General features: G+C 36.3%; 1 protein-coding gene across 1 annotated transcript in view; it reads left to right on the top strand.

Moving 5' to 3' along the window:
• The window catches only part of UNC13C (unc-13 homolog C), a 576,706-nt gene that overhangs the window by 359,648 nt on the left and 201,100 nt on the right, over window positions 1-15,958 (top strand). The window contains exon 17 of the mRNA XM_060294236.1: window positions 2,091-2,224. Within this exon, the coding sequence (XP_060150219.1) occupies window positions 2,091-2,224 (134 nt within the window). The remainder of the gene's footprint in view (window positions 1-2,090; window positions 2,225-15,958) is intronic.

Genomic DNA, 15,958 nt, shown 5'->3' with positions numbered 1-15,958 from the left:
TTATGCTACTGATATGTGGTACGTAAAAACTTCATGACTCAGCATCAAGTTTGGTTTATTCTGATGCAGCATACAGAATTTTATGCAAAAATCATTACCAACTGTAATCCTCTGATGTCATAAAAAAGTAATCTGTGACAGCTAAGGGACTTTGGAATTAATGTATATTCAACTACTTTGGTCTCTGCCGTTTCCCAGATCACCCTTTGCAGAATGATGATAAGTGACTCTGGTGTTAGACATGTCATCAGTAGTCATTTATTTTTATTTATTCACATTACTTGAAACGTTAGGCATATAGTTTGGCTATATACACATCAAGATGATTAATGATAGTATTCTCATATAGTCCACCGTTGCCATCAGAACTAATTTTACTTACAATCTTCACAACTCACCAGGTTCTCTGGCTTTCTAACTACATCATAGAGAAGGAAATCTATTGAGCTTAATGTAATGAATAAATAATTATGTTATTGTGACCATAATAAATTCTTGTTCGTAAAAGAAAGATAAATTTCAATAGAAAATGTAATTTAATAATAGGCAAAGTGAGACATTTGTAAGCCTTTTTTGCTGCCTTTTTCTTATTAAAGATCTTCTGATGTGCCTTGGTGTACCTAAGGAATTAAAAGAGGAAGGCTGCCAGAGTTTCAAGTGGTTCTCAGGGACCAGATATATAAGATTCTTAAGATCCTTTGGAGACTGCTTATAGTTCATTCTGCCAATTTGAAGTAATTTGTCCTAGCCACTAATTTTTTTGACTATTTTAGCTCTTCGACTTTTAATATCTGTTAAATTTTGAGCTTAAAGGTAAATCAACAGCATTTGGAAGCACCCTAGGAAAATTAAAGTCCCTAAAGGTGCATTATAGTCTGTGTATGAGGTCTCTAACAGTAAGTGGATTTAACACAGGGTTATATTTTAACTTAAGTGAGAATATAATAGTGTGATGACTCATCCAAATCTGGTTACCTGTCTTGGGCAGCATTAGACGTTAGGCATACAACCATTCAGCAGAGGGTGGCTGTTCTTTGGAAAAGACATGGTAGTTGGATAGGGCAAAAGATTGGATCAAGTAAAATCGAATCCACCTTTTGTATGAGAGCCCATAACTTTCCTGAGCTACACATTGGAGCTTTCAGATATCCTGGATATATAAGCTTATAAATAATTTAGCAAAAACAAGGAAACAATATGCTTCCCACTGAGTCATATACTTGAGTGAAAATTGTCTTGTCTTTATCTTTTTTGCCTAATTTAAAAAAGTACATGTGAAAGAAGTGTTAGAAGAAGAATGCCCACCAAACAAAGTGACCAGAATAATTTATTTGTGTGTTCAAAGGAATTGTGCTTGTTGAATATGAAGTTTAGATGTTAAACATTCAAAATTGTTATTATACTGTTAATCTCACTGTAAATTTAGATCATTGAGGCAACACTCTTCCTAGAGGTGAGAGTGGAGAATTCATTCAGTGTGGTAAATCAAGAAGGATTCCAATATGATTTAAATACACATACATGCACAAAAAAGAAAGATAGACTTAGGAAGTTTTTGTTAACTAGATACATTTGTGAGTGGAATGAGAGAGTTCCAGACCATTCATGCAACTTGTATATGCTGTCGTATTTAACAGTACTGGCTTTGTAACCAGGCAGTCTTGCTTGAGTTCAGCCCACTTTACTACCAGTGTGACTATGGACAAAATATTTAGGCAGGACAAATTTTATATACAACACACACACACACCTCATTGTACAAACAGAATTCAACCTTTTGCCTTGGAAGAAGCCACATTAAAGGGATAATTTCTACAATAATAATTCCTAAGGTCATGAACTGCAATAGAGGAAGAGAAACCTCCTTTCCAGAACCTAAGTATTTAGGAGTTCAAGCCTGGCCATTGTGACTTTACCCTATGGGATGCATTCAATGAAGAGAGGAAACCTGAATTTAATAGCTTTGGCCAGCATGATCTGAGAGTTGTTCCATTACCCCTTTTCTCTAATCCTCCTGTTTGACACTGACATCTAACTAAAGTCATACCATTTAACCTTTTCTTTTGCATGTTGCGTGATCTTGTGAGCAGAGTAAGAAACGGGACATTCCTCGGGAAGATCAGGGACCAACCACCAAGAATTTGGATTTTTGGCCCCAACTTATTACACTGATGGTCACGATTATTGATGAGGATAAAACTGCCTACACTCCTGTCCTGAATCAGTAAGTACACTGTTTTGGTAATAAGTGGATTTTATTCCACTAAAGTTAAGAAAACAAAATATTTGAAGTATGGCTTATACTCTCATGACAATGACAAACTTTTCCAAAATCAAGCTATAGAAAGCAGTATATTTTTACTTTTATCAGTAAATATTAATTCAGTGATATTATGAATTTTTAGTTTCAGCCTCATACAGAGTGATTATTTGGATGTGGAGACAAATATTTCCCACAAATTTATTTTTATTTGATGTAGAAAAATTTCTTCTTTCCACTGGTTTCTTTCTTTGTCTTCAAATAAAAAAAAAATGCAATCCCCCAAAACTAAAAAGAATGTTAAAGAGTATTAACATATTCCACCGTGACTTTACTAATAGTAGGGATTTTTCAAAAAAACTTGCTTTCAAAATAGTTGTGTATGCTAGATGTAACAAATTTAATGCAGTATTTAAGAGAACAAGTCCATTTTCTCAAATAACCTAAGCCTATGCCTCCATGCATAGAATTTATAAATTATGAGCAGGTTAGCAAGGCAGATGAATTAAAATTCGTGGCTGTTCTAGAAGACTCTGAAATCATCAACTTATCAACTTAACACTAGCTATGAGACCTTGGGCAAATTATCTAATTTCCCTGGGTCTCAGTTTCCTCATATATAAAATAAGGATATATTACCAGATAATTTCCAAGATCCAGTCCACCTTTAATGTTGCACATTTAGGATTTATTTCACACCCACACGTCGAGAGCTATACAACCAAAATAACAGCTGACTCTGCCCGCAGGGCATTTGCAATCTGGTAATGGAGAGAATATCCTGACATATTGGTCATACCTGAAAACCTGTGGGCAGCAGGAATAGCAGAAATAGACAAACCATTATGTACATTCAGGCTTAATATGGGGAACTGGTTTTATTATTTCTAATTTTTTGTACTGGTCAAGACAGTTAGGGTCAAAAAGCTTGTGTGGAATACAATTGAAATTCCAATTATAGAAGAAATACCTGTAAGTATTCCAATTTTTATCCTTTCCTGTTTCTTCACCACCCATTTTCACCTGCCCTGAATTTCTTCTAAATGTGGAGAAAGTAATCCTCTCTTTGATAGGCAATGACAGCATCATTAGGTTTACCTTTACACTTTCTTCTTCCTTTTCCCCTTATATCCACCTTTTCTGCCTGATGCCAGAGTGTATCATGATGACCATCTGTAGAGACTTTCTCTTATTCTCTTCTGATAGCTCAGGACTAGATCCTCTCTTTTAACATATGGCATGTCCTCAGTTCCTCCTGGACAGCTTTGTGGGCTAGATATGTTTTCTCATTCATTCTTTGGATCTTTCTTGAAGATACAGTAGATTTCCTAAAGGTAGGGACATCAATAACTTGTTTTAAGACTGTGCCCTTGGACTGGGGTAGGTCAGTTGATTAATGAGAATGGAATGAAAACAAACATCTGCTGAGAAATGCTAATTAAAGGTTATTAGAAAGGATTTTATTTTTAATCAAATGAATTCTTTACATTTACCAAATATTCAGGATATGACTATTAAAAGATAACATTATAAAATCATGGAATCAAAGTTCCCCAGAATCATCCTTAATCATATACCATTAAAGATATACAAAGATTTTAGTTACTTTTTTGTGACTGTGTTAAAGGAAGTGGAGGGAATGCATTTACTTATGGCAAAAATAAACTTTAAATTATGAGCTAAATTAAGTCTACTAAGTATAAAAATGGCAAGGACACAAGGAAAGAAGAGAAATGTCTTTGTCTTGCTTTTTATTTTTGTTTATAGTGTAAGTTTGGAGTCACTTTTGTTCCAGTGAAAACCTAGTTCTAATAAAGCTGAACGCTTTCCCTCTGTTGGGAATCTATGCTTTATGATTGTATTTGCTCAGATTTTGAAGATGTTCTAAAGATTTTTTGCTTACTAAGGATCATTGCATTTTGTTTCTCATTTAATTAAATCTATATTTTAAGTGAACTCACCTAGATAGCAAGGTGTGCTCTTAGTGGCCAATGTTGCATTTGTGTAATTTGGTGAGATTTCCATTCATGCACGTTTCTTTATTTGTGCAATGTGTCATCACATTTAGGCATCACTAATTATCTCACTGGGTAGTTAGACTATTAGGATCAAATAGGCTGATAGTTGCGAATGCAGATTCTGAGCTCCATCCCAAATCTACGGAGTTAAGATCTGAATTTGGCACAGAAGTCTGCATTATTAATAAAGTATCGCTTGCGTGGTTTGTATACACCAGAGTATGAAGGCACAGGTCAGTTTGTGAAGGACATGTCCAGCTAAAACAAGTTTTGGTCTTTATTTTGAAGGTAATGGCAAGAGAACGGATGATTTAAAAATATAGGTCTTATTTTGATATCTTTCTTGTTTTTAATATCTAAGATTATTGATATAAATAATTAATTGAATGAAGTATTCATGGTTATTTTGTCTAAAAAAATATTGCAGGCATTTGCTTATTCAAGTTTGATAACAATTTATAATAGTTGCAGAAAGTAAACATGAGGGGAAGGATTTGTTTTATTTTGTACACTGGTATGTATCCAGGCATACATATTGGTTGAATTAATGAATACATTAAAGTAAATCCATATGTGTAATTGGTATCTGTTCTCTCTGTTCCTACTCCATTGATTAACTGATGTACTAGAGTATTTCTTTGAGTGATACGTCTTCACATTTTAAAGATTAATTTTATGAAGTGGCTTTCCAGGTGTTTCTATTTCATTGAAACTGAAAACTATTAAGCACAGTATTTTCAGATCTTTCAATGTGGGTCTCTCTCTCCCTGTTAAATAGATGTATTGAGGTATAACTGAATACAGTTAAAAATTTGATTAGTTTTGACTTATGCATCTAACCATGAAACCATCACCACAATCAAGATAATAAAGATATCTGTAACCCCAATAAGTTTCTGTGTGCCTTATGCAACCCACCCCAGGCAACCAATGGTCTGCTTTCTAATACTACAAATTAGTTAGAAATTTTTATCCTTTTGTATAAAGGAATAATATGTTATGTACATTTCTTTGTCTAATTTCTTTCACTAATTACAACTGTTTTGAGATTCATCCAGGTGGTTGTGGGTATCAATACTTCATCTCCTTTTATTTTTGAGTAATATTCTACTATATAGATACACCACAAAATGTTTATCCATTCATCTCTTAGGATTAGGGTTAAGGTTAGGGGGTAAATTTGGATTTTTTTTCAAGATTAGGTTTCTGTGAATATTTGTTTGCAAGATTTTGTGTAGACATATTCTTTTATTTTCCTTGGGTCATGTAATATGTACATGTTTAATATTTCTTAAAACTGCCAAACCACTTTCCAAAGTGTTTGTATATTTCCAACACTTAGTACAATTAGACTTTTTACTTTTAGCCATTCAAATAAGTGTAGTGTTATCTCCTTGTGGTTTTAATTTGCACTTTCCTAAGTACTGATATTGACCATCTTTTCATCTGCTTATTTGAAATACATATATCTTCTTTGGTGAAATGTCTGTTCAAATCTTTTTGCCATTTCCAAATTGGGATGTTTATCTTCTTATTAATGAGTTGTAATGGCTCTTTAATTATACTAAATAAAGGTCTACTGTTATGTAAATGTTGCAATATTTTCTCCTAGTTTGTGACTTTCTCTTCCATTTATTACTAGTTTCTTTTGGAGAGCTGTTTCTAAGAAAATAATTGATAGAGTAGTCCAATTTGTTGATTATTTTCTTTTATAATTTGGGCTTTCTGTGTCCTACTTAAGAAAACGTTGCAACACCCAGAGTCAAGTTGCAATACTGTAGTTTTCTTCTAGATATCTTACATTGAGATCTGTGGTTCATCTCCAGTTATTTTTTGTATACGTTATGATATAGAGTTTAAGATTATTCGGGATTTTTTTCATATGTTTAATCTTTTCAGCTCTATTTATTAGAAAAATTATCCTATCCCCATCGAATTGCTTTGGTAACTTTGTCAAAAATCGATTAATTATATGTGTGAGTCCAATTCTGTACTCTCTGTTCTATTGATCTGTATATCTATGGGTCTAGTAGTGATTAACTTCAGCTTTTGTCTGGAAAACTCTTCGTCTCTTCTTCAATTCTGAAGAACAACTTTGCCATGTAGAATATTATTGGTTGGCAGGTTTTCTCTTTCAGCATTCTGAAAAATCATTCCACTCCCTCCTGGCTTGCAAAATTTCTGCTGAAAAATTCACTGATAGTCTTATGGGGATCCCCTTCAGTGTAACAAACTCCTTTTATCTTGCTACTTTTAGGATTCTCTCTTTGTCTTTTATATTTTCTCTTTGCTGAAATCCTCACTTTGTTCATGCATTGTTCTCTGACCTCAGTGAGCATCTTTATGACCATTATTTTGAACTCTCTATTGGGTAAATCACTTATCTCTATTTTATTAAGGTCAGTTATAGGTGATTTATCTTGTTCTTTTGTTTGGAACATATTTCCTTATTATTTTTTTTTCATTTTCCTTGACTCTTTGTGTTGGTTTCTGCACATTAGATTAGACAACCACCTCTCCCAGTCTAGACAGACTGTCTCATCAGTCAGCCCAGCCCAAGCTCCTGGTTGTCTCTCAAACCTTTATGGTTGTCCAAGCTGCCATCTTTGTTCTTAGTGGCTCCCTGATTGAGGGTGTGCCAAGACTGGTCAGTGTTTCAAGGAAAAGGATAAAAGTCAGCACCTAGATGCAGGCTAACTAAAAGCTGTAGCCTCAGGCAATAGATGGGAAAAGATATAGTTAAGCCCCTTGGAAGGAGAAATTGGAAGATGGGCATTATTGCCTGCTTCCTCTGCAGTGAGCCCAGGTGGATAGCCATGACAGTGGGGGAGGGACAAGCAGGGTGCTTCTGCACCTGTTGAAAAGCTGCTTGTTTTGTTTGCTCTAGTCCTGTGGGACTTGTGAATGAAAGACCCACTGGCTGTCAGAGCTACATGATTTGGGAACCCATCCCTCAGCTTGCAGCCATAAAAGTTGATACATTAAATATGTGGACAGGCTCCTTCCAGGGAAGTACTGGTGGTTTGGTTTCATTGTTGGATCAAGCAAGAGGGAGAATGCAGGGAAGTGCCCACCAGCTCCTCTGGGCTCTAAGAAAGATCTCAGCCAGCCTCTAGATGCATGCTAAATTAGAAGCCAGACCCTCAGGCATCAACTTGTAAAGTATGCAGTCAAATCCCTCCAGGGCAAGACTGGGAGATGGGAATTTTTGCCTGCTCTTTCTGGGCTGAGCCTTGAGGAGACAGCCACAGGGAGTGATATGCACCCACTGACAAATGTGTCTTTATTTGCCGTAGTCCTGTGAGCCACTGGATTTCTCTCAGTGGGAATTTCTCCATGTGTAGTGTCGTTGTACATTCATTGCATCTGTGGGTGGAGGGAAGTTCCTATGTTGCCATCTTGGTTCCTCCCAAAACTGCTTGTTCTTGATTGTGTTTTTGTTATTTGTCTTTCAAGGAATTTTTCCATTTAATCTAAGTGGCAATTTGCTGTTGTACAGTTGCTCATGACATTTCTCTATTATGCCTTTAATGTCTATAAAATCTGAAGTCATTTCTCTTCTCTCATTCTTAATATTGATATTATGTATCTTCTGTCTGTTTTCCTGTCTAACTGGCTAGCCATTTATGAATTTTATTAGTCTTCTGAAAAAAAAGAAACAGATTTTGGTTTCATTAAATCTCAATATTGTTTTTGGTTTTAAAGTAAATTGGTGTCTTCTCTATTTCTTATTATGTTCTTTCTTTTGTAAGTGTAGATAACTGTTAAGTGGCTCCAGCAGTAATCCAGTGAGAAAATATGAGGACTTTGGATAAGATGATGGAGAGGTAGGATCAGATCTGAGAAATATTTAGGAGATAAATCAAGAGATCTTTTTGACTAACTGCATTGAGTGGAAGGTTAGGAAAGAAGATGGAGACAGTGAACACACTGTATTTATGGGAGCACCATTAATTGAGATAATAAATTCAGGAGGAAGTCAGTGTAAGGAAGTACATAGTTAAAAGAAGTATACAGTGAGTTATATTTGGATATATAGAGATTTGGCTATCTGTATGGCTTCCATGAATCATATGCAGTAGGCAATTGTATACTTAGCTGTGAAATTCCTTTAGACTGATGACAACCAAATGTATAATGTAGGGGAGGTTCACTAAATATGCTTGAAAGTAAGAAATCTTATATCTTTTAAAATATTCGTGTAATTTTACTCTGATTATTTAAATTATTGTGACTTAACATTACTTTGTTTTTGTAATGCTGACCAAAATGTAAGCAAAAATATGTTTCATCCATTCTACAGTCCTGTGTATTTGCATGTATGTTATTATTGTCTGTAATTTCTTTTAGCATCTTTCCAAAGTATTGAGCCACAGTGAAGGCTCAATTTATTTTCTCTCTGCATTAAGAGTATATATCAGAGAGGCTCCAATATGTTGAATAGAAAATGGAACAATTTTCAAAAATCTGCTGTTTCATTTGTGAAGATGAGGTATGCTGCTTTTATTTTGTCAAGGCTGTGGGATGAGCCATAACATTATTTTCAAATTTTATGTTTTAAAACATAGTATGCTTCATTTGCTGCAGTGAGAAAATTGGGTTTAAGCTACTTTGATCAAAGATGTACATCTTCTTCTTTCTGTTTTGGAACTAATGCTCTTCAAAGTATTAAAGCTGTTGATGTCTTTGCTTGCACTGTGGCTTCCCTAAATTATTTTTCTATTTAAAACTTTGTTACTAAACTGTTCATTATGCTAAAAAGTAGAGAGAGTATACAGTGGAGTTGTATATCCATAACTCAAACTCAACGATTAGTAAGATTTTGTCATATTTTCTTCACCTATACATTGAGCTTTATTATTTTTTTTTCCTTTGCTGAATTCTTTTAAACAAATCTCAGACATATATCATTTCATCCCTAAAAATTACGGTTATTTTCTTACATATGACAATGTCATTCTCACAACTAATAACACTAACAGTAATGCATTAGTATCGTGTACCCCTTCCCATAATCAAATGTTGCTGTTTTTCTTTAAAAATCCCTTTTTACATTTGTTTTGTTTTAGTCAGGATTCAGATGAGGTCCACATACTACATTTTGGTTATTTTGTGTCATAAGTCTCTTTCCTCGTAATTCCTCTCCCTTAACTTCTCTTTTATCCATGCCACTACTTTCTTAAAGAAGCCATGTTCACTGTCCTTTAGAATGTTCTACTTTCTGGATCATTTTGCTTGTCTCTTTCTTATATTTAATTTGTTCCACCGTATTCTGTACGCCCCATAGCTGAGCATTAGCTTAAAGGCTATCTTTCAGATTCCTTTTTTGTTTGTTTGTTTTTCAAGAATAACTCACAGGTGACTCTGTGTACTTCATACTCCATCACATCCGCGGTCACATTAAGTCTGGTTGTTCCCCCTGTGGCCATGCCAAGATTGATCAGTGCTGCCAGCCTGATCCTTCCATTTCAGTGTTTCTGTTGACCTCTCCTCTAATGCTTTCATTTATTTATAATCATTTCAGAATAAGTTATTCAATTAGGGATGGCAAAATTGTGATTTTATAATGTTATTTGTTCAACATTTATTTAGTTAGAATTTTTCTGTAAAGAAGGACTTGCCTTCATCAACTAGGGCTGCTTATCTGGTTATTGTCGATGAAAATAATCAATAAATAACCTATATTAGAAAGAGAAAAGAATTTTATTTCAGTCAAACTGAGAACTCTAGCCTAGAAAACAGCCTCCCAGAAAACTCCAAGGAACTGCTCCATAGAAGCATGGTTATCAGCACAGTTTTATATCTTGCCAGAACAAAGAACATGAAACAAGCCAGGGATACATTCCTTCAAGGTGTCAAAAAAAAACAAATCAGCACGTACACAGTGAGTCAGTATAGCCTTGGCACCTGGGAAGGGAGTCTTATCATCGAAGGAGTACCAGCATTGGTGCCCCGGGAAGGGAGGCATCTAATCTTTAACATGGTCTTTCATTACTTCTGCTCAGTACACCCTGCTTTTTAATAATTAAAACACAAGCACAGCTTATGTTTGATAGGCCACAAACAGGCTGTTTTAGTTAGCATAAAATTCAAGTTAACTCATATATATAAGCCAGAATGACTTCCCCATATCGCAGTATATGAAAATTTCTTGTATCATTACCCTGAAATAGAACAAGTATAGGAAGGATAAGGCAAATATTCAATTTTTTCTTTTAAAGATTTTTATTCCATTCTTTTTTTCTGCTCTATTTACTTTTATTATTTTTCATTAAAATTCTCATTTAAATAAATATGTATTGAATATTTGATAGTTGCCAGGTACTATGCAAAGCTGGGGCCACAAAGATTTAATCGGGAAAGAGATATACAAAATCCAACATGAACCTTAAACTGTGCCTGCCACAATCACAGGTCATTCTGAGATCAAATTCCTCACCTTAATCCCTTGTTAAGGTAATCTAATAAAAAAACTAGATTTGGAATTAGACTAAGAAATCCAGAGATTGAGATAGTTGACAAGAATAGACATTGAAAGGTTATGAGTTTGGAGATGGCTATAGTAAGTGATCCAAAATTAAGAATAAATCAAAATGATGTGTAAATAGAAGCCAGGAGATAAACATGGTTGAAGGAGAAGGCAGTTTTCAGTAAAAGAAGGGAAAGGATGCTTGCAAGGAAAAGCAGAAACGATGAGAATAGCAGAGTCTTGGTATTGGTGGACTTTTTTTTTTTTTTTTTTTTTTGCGGTACGCGGGCCTCTCACTGTTGTGGCCTCTCCCGTTGCGGAGCACAGGCTCCAGACACGCAGGCTCAGCGGCCATGGCTCACGGGCCCAGCCGCTCCGCGGCATGTGGGATCTTCCCGGACCAGGGCACGAACCCGTGTCCCCTGCATCGGCAGGCGGACTCTCAACCACTGCGCCACCAGGGAAGCCCTGGTGGACTTCTTAGGTGAGGATCCTGACTGTGGTCACTCACCGCACTCCCCTAATGCCTTCACCTCGGAAGCAGCTTTTTGTTCCTGGTGCAAGGAGACTGACTACTGGTGTTTGCTCCATCTGTTAAACCTGGTTCAGCTTTCCTTGGGTTCCAGTACAATGTGGCAAGGCAGTTTAGTCTTGTTTCTCCATTGTGCAAAGTATACTTATCAAAATTACCTTCTAGTTATTTGCAGTTACTTGAGCTGTGATCCTTATAGCCAAAGTAGCATAACTAAACCATTATGATATTACATGGAGCAACATGTGTATTCCACTATAGTTGCAGTTAGGTTGCTGTTGAAGTGTAAAGGAATGCTTCAATTTCAATTGCTGGGATATAAGCAAACAATATATTTCCTATGAGTAAACAGTTCTACAGAGCTAGGGTTTACATTGGGGAGAATGGATAGCCAGAAAATCTGAAAACCTGGGCTAACACTACCTGAATAAAAGCACACACACAAAAAAAAGTCATTTTGAAAGCTTTTACTAACGTTAATTACAGCCGACTTAAATTTTAAAATAGATAAGGTGTTTCTCTGCAAATTCCCAAAACAATAACACGTTATCTGGAAAGAATAAGAATATTTTTCTAAGAGCATAAGAGTACTGTTGTAAGATTGCTAACTAAGAATTGTACTAATTCAGTCACTTCTGAAGATTGCAATTTTCTGCCTCCCTGACTGCACATCATAGAGAAAACAAAAGGTTCATCTTGGATTTTCAGTTTATTATGTTTGCCAGATGATTTATGTACAACTAGATATCTACGTTATAAATATTACAACCATCGTATAGGGAACTATGGGAAATTCATTGGAGCCAGACACTGTACTAAGCATTTTTTACAGTTTAATGTTTAATTGAATCCTAAATGTAATTATAATAGAACCAGTGCTGTTAACATCCCCAAAGTGCAGACGATGAAACTGAAGCACAGTTAGTAAGGGACAGAATTAGAATCTAAGCAACCCTGTGCATTAACAAAACGATTAACTGTAGGGAAAAATCCCGTAAGTCAGGGCATTAATCCTTTAGGTCCATCCAGACATTTCTGATGTCTCAGTGATTAATCTGAATCTGGTCATGATAAACCTGAAACAATAATGACAAAAGTTTAAAGTGCAAGATATGCCATATGATGGCACCAGTTGTAGTTGTATATAAACCAATAGACAAAATGCGCACAATTTGTAATTTACTGTAAGAAAAATGTAAATGTGTAGTGCGTACTCACTGGCGCCCTCAGGAGAAACCAGGAAAGAATTTTTTTTTTTCCTAGAATTCTCTGTGTTAAAAACCTTGCTTCCCAAGCATTTGGGATACACAAAAATGATCAGTTTTCCCTTGTGGATTAGGTGCAAGAAATGTCAGAACCAAGACCCACATTTAATAACTCTATAGACTCTAACTTCACACCTTTCTACATTTCTATGTCTAATATCATTTTATTTTTATATCCTCATTTTTCTTCTCTTTTTTTTTTTAAACATATTTTCTCCCTGGAGGCCCCCTGTGTCCTCCTGCTGGATTCTAAACTGATTGTTCTCTAGGTCTGTTGCAGAGCTGTTATTTGGAGATAGTGATGGCTACCATTGGTTTAGAAGGTTTCATTCATTTAACTTATGTTGATTACTGGGCAATATGTTACAAACTGGAGATTCAGCAATAAACAAGACAAAAAAAGTTCTTTATTACTTTTCTGGGGGGGGGAGAGGAGTTAGATAGCAAGGCACCTAAAAATAAACAGATAATACCATGTTTCAGGTATTGATAAATGCTATGGAGAAGGTAAAGCAAGATAATACTGAAAACAATGACTTGGCAGAAGTGAAGATCAGTGCTAATATGTCAATTTCAATGGCTACAAAAGGACTCTTGGAGAAAGTGACATTTGAATTAAAGCCTGGATCAGAGGAAGGCAAACATAAACTAAGCTTTGGTAACTGTAAACAGGAGAATCAATAGCAAGTACAAAGTTTCAGAGCTGAAGCCTGGCATGCTGGAGTAGCAGCAAGAAAGGCCATGTGATTGGGGCTTAATCAATGGGAGAAACAGTAGGAAGAGTTGATGCCGTAAAAGTGGCTCCTTTATTTATTGGATGGAGCTGCAGATTCCCATAGATGGCAAGGCAAACAGACTGCAACACTTTGCTTTCATGTCCATATTTCAGTTGCTGTCACCTGGTATGTGGCCAGTATTTCCTTAGGTTAGAGAGAATGAGAAATAGTAATTTGGTTAGTCAGGTTTCTTGTTTGTTTGTTTTGTTTGTTTGTTTTTGTTTTTTTAGTTATTTTTTTTCTTCAGCAAAGATAGTTTTACAAAACACTTAACGGACTTTCTAGTATCTAACTCCAAGTTCCCTCCACACTTTGCTTTACCCTTAAGATTTAAGACTTAACTGAAGTATTACCTCTTCCAGCTAGTCTTCCCTAATGCATCCAAGATGTATAGGTGCCACATTATGGTTCATCCATGAATTTACATTCTATCATTGCATTTATAGTATGGTACTATGAGTATATGTATATAAATCTGTTTCTTCCACTGTGCTAAAAAGTTTTTGAAGGAAAAGACCATGTCTTTTCTTATTTTTACCACCCTAGCATAGTGTCAGATGAAGAGATGAAGTTCCACTTGTTATCGAATGGGGGTCCTGCTGCTCCCACTTACAAAATCAGTTACACACTCACAAATGTTGGCAGCAAACGACAGGCGCCTTTAATCAGAATGTCCATAGTCTGGGGAGATGATGGACTCAACATCCCCCAAAAACCACCTCCAAAAATTCTGCTTGACCATGAAACATTTAAGGGAAAGGAGGGAAGTAATCTCAGTTAATCATAGAGATAGGGGGTCAGAGTTGTCACCATCCCCCCACTGCGTGCAGGCTCGTTGACTTCTTGTGATCTTCCTCTAGATGGTATCTCATTCACACAGTTTGGTCACACAGTTTGTTCGGGAGATGACTGGAGGGGAAGCTAGGGGAGAGATCTGGTAATCTTCATTTCTACATTTCATTGCTTATTCTTCATTTCTACTTCTTTGATCAATGGAAAGAACTGACAAGTCAGGCAAGGTATTGATTAAAAGATTTGAAAGGTGCACTTGGGCCAGAGATAAGTAGAGCATGGGGGTGCCTGGTTTAAAAGTTAGTTACAATATAGCTTTGCCAAAGTGACAGGAACAGGGGCTTCCTGCTGAGGGGGGTTTCCTGCAAAGAGCTGCTGACAGATCCTCACTCGTCAGAACGTCATTCCATTTCTATGGGATTAGGGGCCAAGGTCTATCTTCTGTACCTTCTTCATACTGACATAGGGTGCTGTATTCTCAGAGTGGAAATTGTCAACGTGGGTCTGTAGCATCTCTTTGCTGACAACTATGCTGACAATTTTAGTTGTCGCTTACATATATGGGCAGGGCAAGCTATAATTATTCTGATGCCCACAAAGATATAGATTATTATGAGCAATAATGTTAATCCCATTGTCTTGAGGCCAGTTCTTGGAATTGTGCTACCCATAGATTCAGTACTGTTGAAATTGGAGCAGTTTATGTCATGGCTACAGTCTGGTCATCATGCAGTTAGCTTTTTTACCTCTGGTGGCAGTTTTAGTATGTGTAAAACAACTCTCTAGTACTTGGGGGTGGACGGAGGGGGGGCCTGCAGTGTTCTGCTGGGCTCCAAACTCATGTTCATTGGGTGTATAAAATTTGCCACTTCCATACTTACCCTGCCTCTGCCTTTGTCTAAGGGCAATTACAGGTTTTTCTCAGTGATACTCCCTTCTCCCTTCCTAACATGTAATTGAGACAGAACAATAGATGGTTACTTTGGTTTAGTAAAATCACATCCAAGCTCTTTACCATAAATGGCCTGCTAAAAGTTTATTGTGGGAAACTCTTAGCAGAAATTTGATATGAATTTTATTGGCACCAGACAGGAACAATCAGACAGTACATGTGCTTTTTCAATGAATACAGACAGATAAAAGTGAATGCTGAACGATAGAGGATTTAAGGGAACTAGTTTTAAGCAATCTTTGTAACAATGCAATGTCCTTGAGATCCATTCATAATTATACCTTACACTTGGGAAACAACTTTTAGATGGAAGGGTCTCCCTCCACTGCTGCTCGGGCAGGCAAGATGTTTGTCGGTCAGTCATCCAACAAGCATTAAGGTCTCTACTTTGAAGACAAATCTCATCTTATTATATTTTGTAAACCATCTTAGTATTTTTTAATGAGATGAGTACTTCAGTAATAAGTAAAAATAAAGAAAGAGGACTATGTTTTAAGTATGCAAAGATCAGTGTGGCTTGAGTGGCTTAGTGATCTAATATTTTTGCGTGAGAGAGACTGAGCCATAAGACCTTAGAAAAGTTTTGCAACATTTTTTGGACTGTTTTCCACATGTGAAAGATTGGGAGTTAAAACACAGAGGACCATTATCCGGATTCGAGGAGATAATGCTTAGAAGCACCTAGCCCAGTGCTTGTCATTGACTAGATGCTCATCAGATGTTAACTCCCATCTCTCGGCGTTCAGTGCCTCAAGCTCCCTGCCTCCAACATGAATATGAGGACTTGCTTTCCCCAGGTCTGTAATCTGGAAACACTGGAGTAGCTTGAGAAACGTGACCTGAGGTCAGTAAATTCTGTTTACTCTTCACCCCAAGCACATTACCCACATTTTT

Source organism: Globicephala melas, chromosome 2 (genome assembly GCF_963455315.2).
Source record: "Globicephala melas chromosome 2, mGloMel1.2, whole genome shotgun sequence".
NCBI lineage: Eukaryota > Metazoa > Chordata > Mammalia > Artiodactyla > Delphinidae > Globicephala > Globicephala melas.
This window is presented reverse-complemented; position numbering and strand designations above follow the sequence as displayed.